Here is a 2,400-nt window from a genome sequence, read left to right as displayed (position 1 = left end):
ACCTCTGCTAGCTTCAAACCTTTCTTCTGCAGCCTCCTCACCTCTCTCAGCCTTCATAGAATTGAAGAGAGTTAGGGCCTTGCTCTGGATTAGGCTTTGGCTCAAGGGAATGTTGTGGCTGGTTTGATCTTCTATCCAGACCACTAAAACTTTCTCCATATCAGCAATAAGGCTGTTTCGCTTTCTTATCATTCGTGTGTTCACTGGAGTACCACTTTTAATTTCCTTCAAGAACTTATCCTTTGCATTTACAACTTGGCTAACTGTTTGGCGCAAGAGGCCTAGCTTCCGACCTATCTCTGCTTTTGACATGCCTTCCTCACTAAGCTTAATCATTTCTAGCTTTTGATTTAAAGTGAGAGACATGCGACTCTTCCTTTCACTTGAACACTTAGAAGCCATTGTAGGATTATTAATTGGCCTAATTTCAATATTGTTGTGTTTCAGGGAAAAAGGAGGTCCAAGGGAAGGGAGAGATGGGGGAAGGGCCAACTAACAGAACAGTCACAACACATGCAGTATTTATCAATTTTAAGTTCACTGTATTACATGGGTCTGGTTCGTGGCACCCCAAAACAATTACAATAGTAACATCAAAGTTCACTGATCACAGACCACCATAACAAATACAATTATAATGAACAAGTTTGAAAGACTATGAGAATTACCAAAATGTGACACAGAGACACGAAGTGAGCAAATGCTATTGGAAAAAAATGGTGCCAATAGACTTCCTCAATACAGGACTGCCAAGTTCGATTTGTAAAACACATAACATCTGCGAAGCACAAAAAGTGAAGTGCAATAAAATGAGGTATGCCTATATTGTGTCAACCTTCAGATTTGGGTTATCTCTTTGGGAGGTTTAAGGTATTAGTTTTTAATCTCAAATTCTTTACAAAGAAATTTACCTCCCTCTGAAATAGTAAGTCAAGTAGCACTTCAAGTTTTTTCCTTCATGGAAATGGTTGCTGGAATAGAAAAAATCCTTTCATGCTCTAATAAAGATTTTGAATTAAATCTTTTTCTTCTACAGAAATCAATTATTGGTAATACATTATCTCCTCTTAGCAAATTAAAGAAGCATTCAATCACATTATAATACCAAAGAAAAAATGATATAATTTAAAAATGTGTTTATACACTAGTTCAAGACAATCAATTAACCTCCATTTCCACTTGAAAAACACAAGACAAAAGGAAGTTTTTACTAGTCTACTCTTCAAAAAAGGGGACGGGTGGCTATAGGGGCCAATTCAGAAATTACAGTTGTCCTTTATCTGCTGGAATGTAACTCATGAGCTGTCACCCCTTTCTAATTCCTGTATGTTGTCACACTTATTGCTTTCTTTGCCCTCTTGGTATGTACGAAGCTGCTCCATGAAGCCAGCATTTGGACATATGGAAGGCCTTGCATTTTTCACCAAAGAGAAAGCACTGGTAAATGAGATTTCTTCAGAATTCATCAGGAAACCTACTACAACTGCAGCAGCCCTGGAAACTCCTGCATTACAATGAACAAGAACCACTCCATCCTGCAATAAAATCAATCAAAAATCTCCATTATTCACTTAGAAAGGTTATTAAATCACTTGTACATTCTTATACTACCTGAAATTATAAAAACATTCCTTTTATCAATTTGACTCAATATATTCAATTACCAAAATACAATTCCTTGTAAGCAATGAATGGAAAAAAAAAATCAATTAATCAATCAACTAACTTCTCTTCCTACCCCCCAGGGATTGAAATGCCTTGATAATGTATTTAGAATTTTGGAAAAGTATCTTTTTTTTTTTTTTGGAAAAGTATCTTTTATTAAACTGAAGTAATATAGTAAAGTACATATAAAAGCCTAGTAAACTTAGGAAATACACATCGATAAATAAGAGAAAAATCACAGGTAATATATGTGGAAACAAATAAAATGACAATCATAACACTGAACAGAAAGACCAAGAAGAAACTAGTGTCACTGGCTTGGTAATCTATGTGTAAAATGACCAGCAAGGAAAAAATTTTCTACCCTTGGATATACTTTATTCTGGAAGGAAGTAACTTAAAAAATAGTTAAATTTATGAGGTAGTAAAATGATGACACAAACAGCTCATGACAATGTGAAGTAGAAAAGGCAATTAGATACCTTAGCATCAGGTCAATAAATGAAAAATGTTTCAGGTAACTTGCAAATGATACTTTACAAGTGAAGAGGGACACAGTGCAAGACCAATTTTGACGGGTTAATACCACATTAATAATGAAATGATGGAGCTGACGGAACAGCACTGATATAGGTTGACTTATCTCAGGCTTTTAAGAAGTTAATGATCTAGGGTGGGGTGGGAGGGATGGGGTGACTGGGTGATAGACACTGGGGAGGGTACGTGCTCTGTTAA

General features: G+C 35.9%; 1 protein-coding gene across 3 annotated transcripts in view; it reads right to left on the bottom strand.

The window, feature by feature from the left end:
• Positions 1-963: 963 nt before the first annotated feature.
• DUSP19 (dual specificity phosphatase 19) overlaps positions 964-2,400 on the bottom strand; it is a 22,065-nt gene continuing 20,628 nt past the window's right edge. For 2 of the 3 annotated variants that reach the window (XM_081814021.1, XM_006726941.3), the window contains one exon: positions 964-1,535. In XM_081814021.1, coding sequence (XP_081670147.1) covers positions 1,296-1,535 — 240 coding nt within the window. In that variant the 3' untranslated portion in view covers positions 964-1,295. The remainder of the gene's footprint in view (positions 1,536-2,400) is intronic. The other variant, XM_031036132.2, reaches the window with a different exon arrangement.

Source organism: Leptonychotes weddellii, chromosome 3, assembly GCF_054177405.1.
Source record: "Leptonychotes weddellii isolate Sample4059 chromosome 3, ASM5417740v2, whole genome shotgun sequence".
In the NCBI taxonomy this organism is placed as follows: Eukaryota; Metazoa; Chordata; class Mammalia; order Carnivora; family Phocidae; genus Leptonychotes; species Leptonychotes weddellii.
This window is presented reverse-complemented; position numbering and strand designations above follow the sequence as displayed.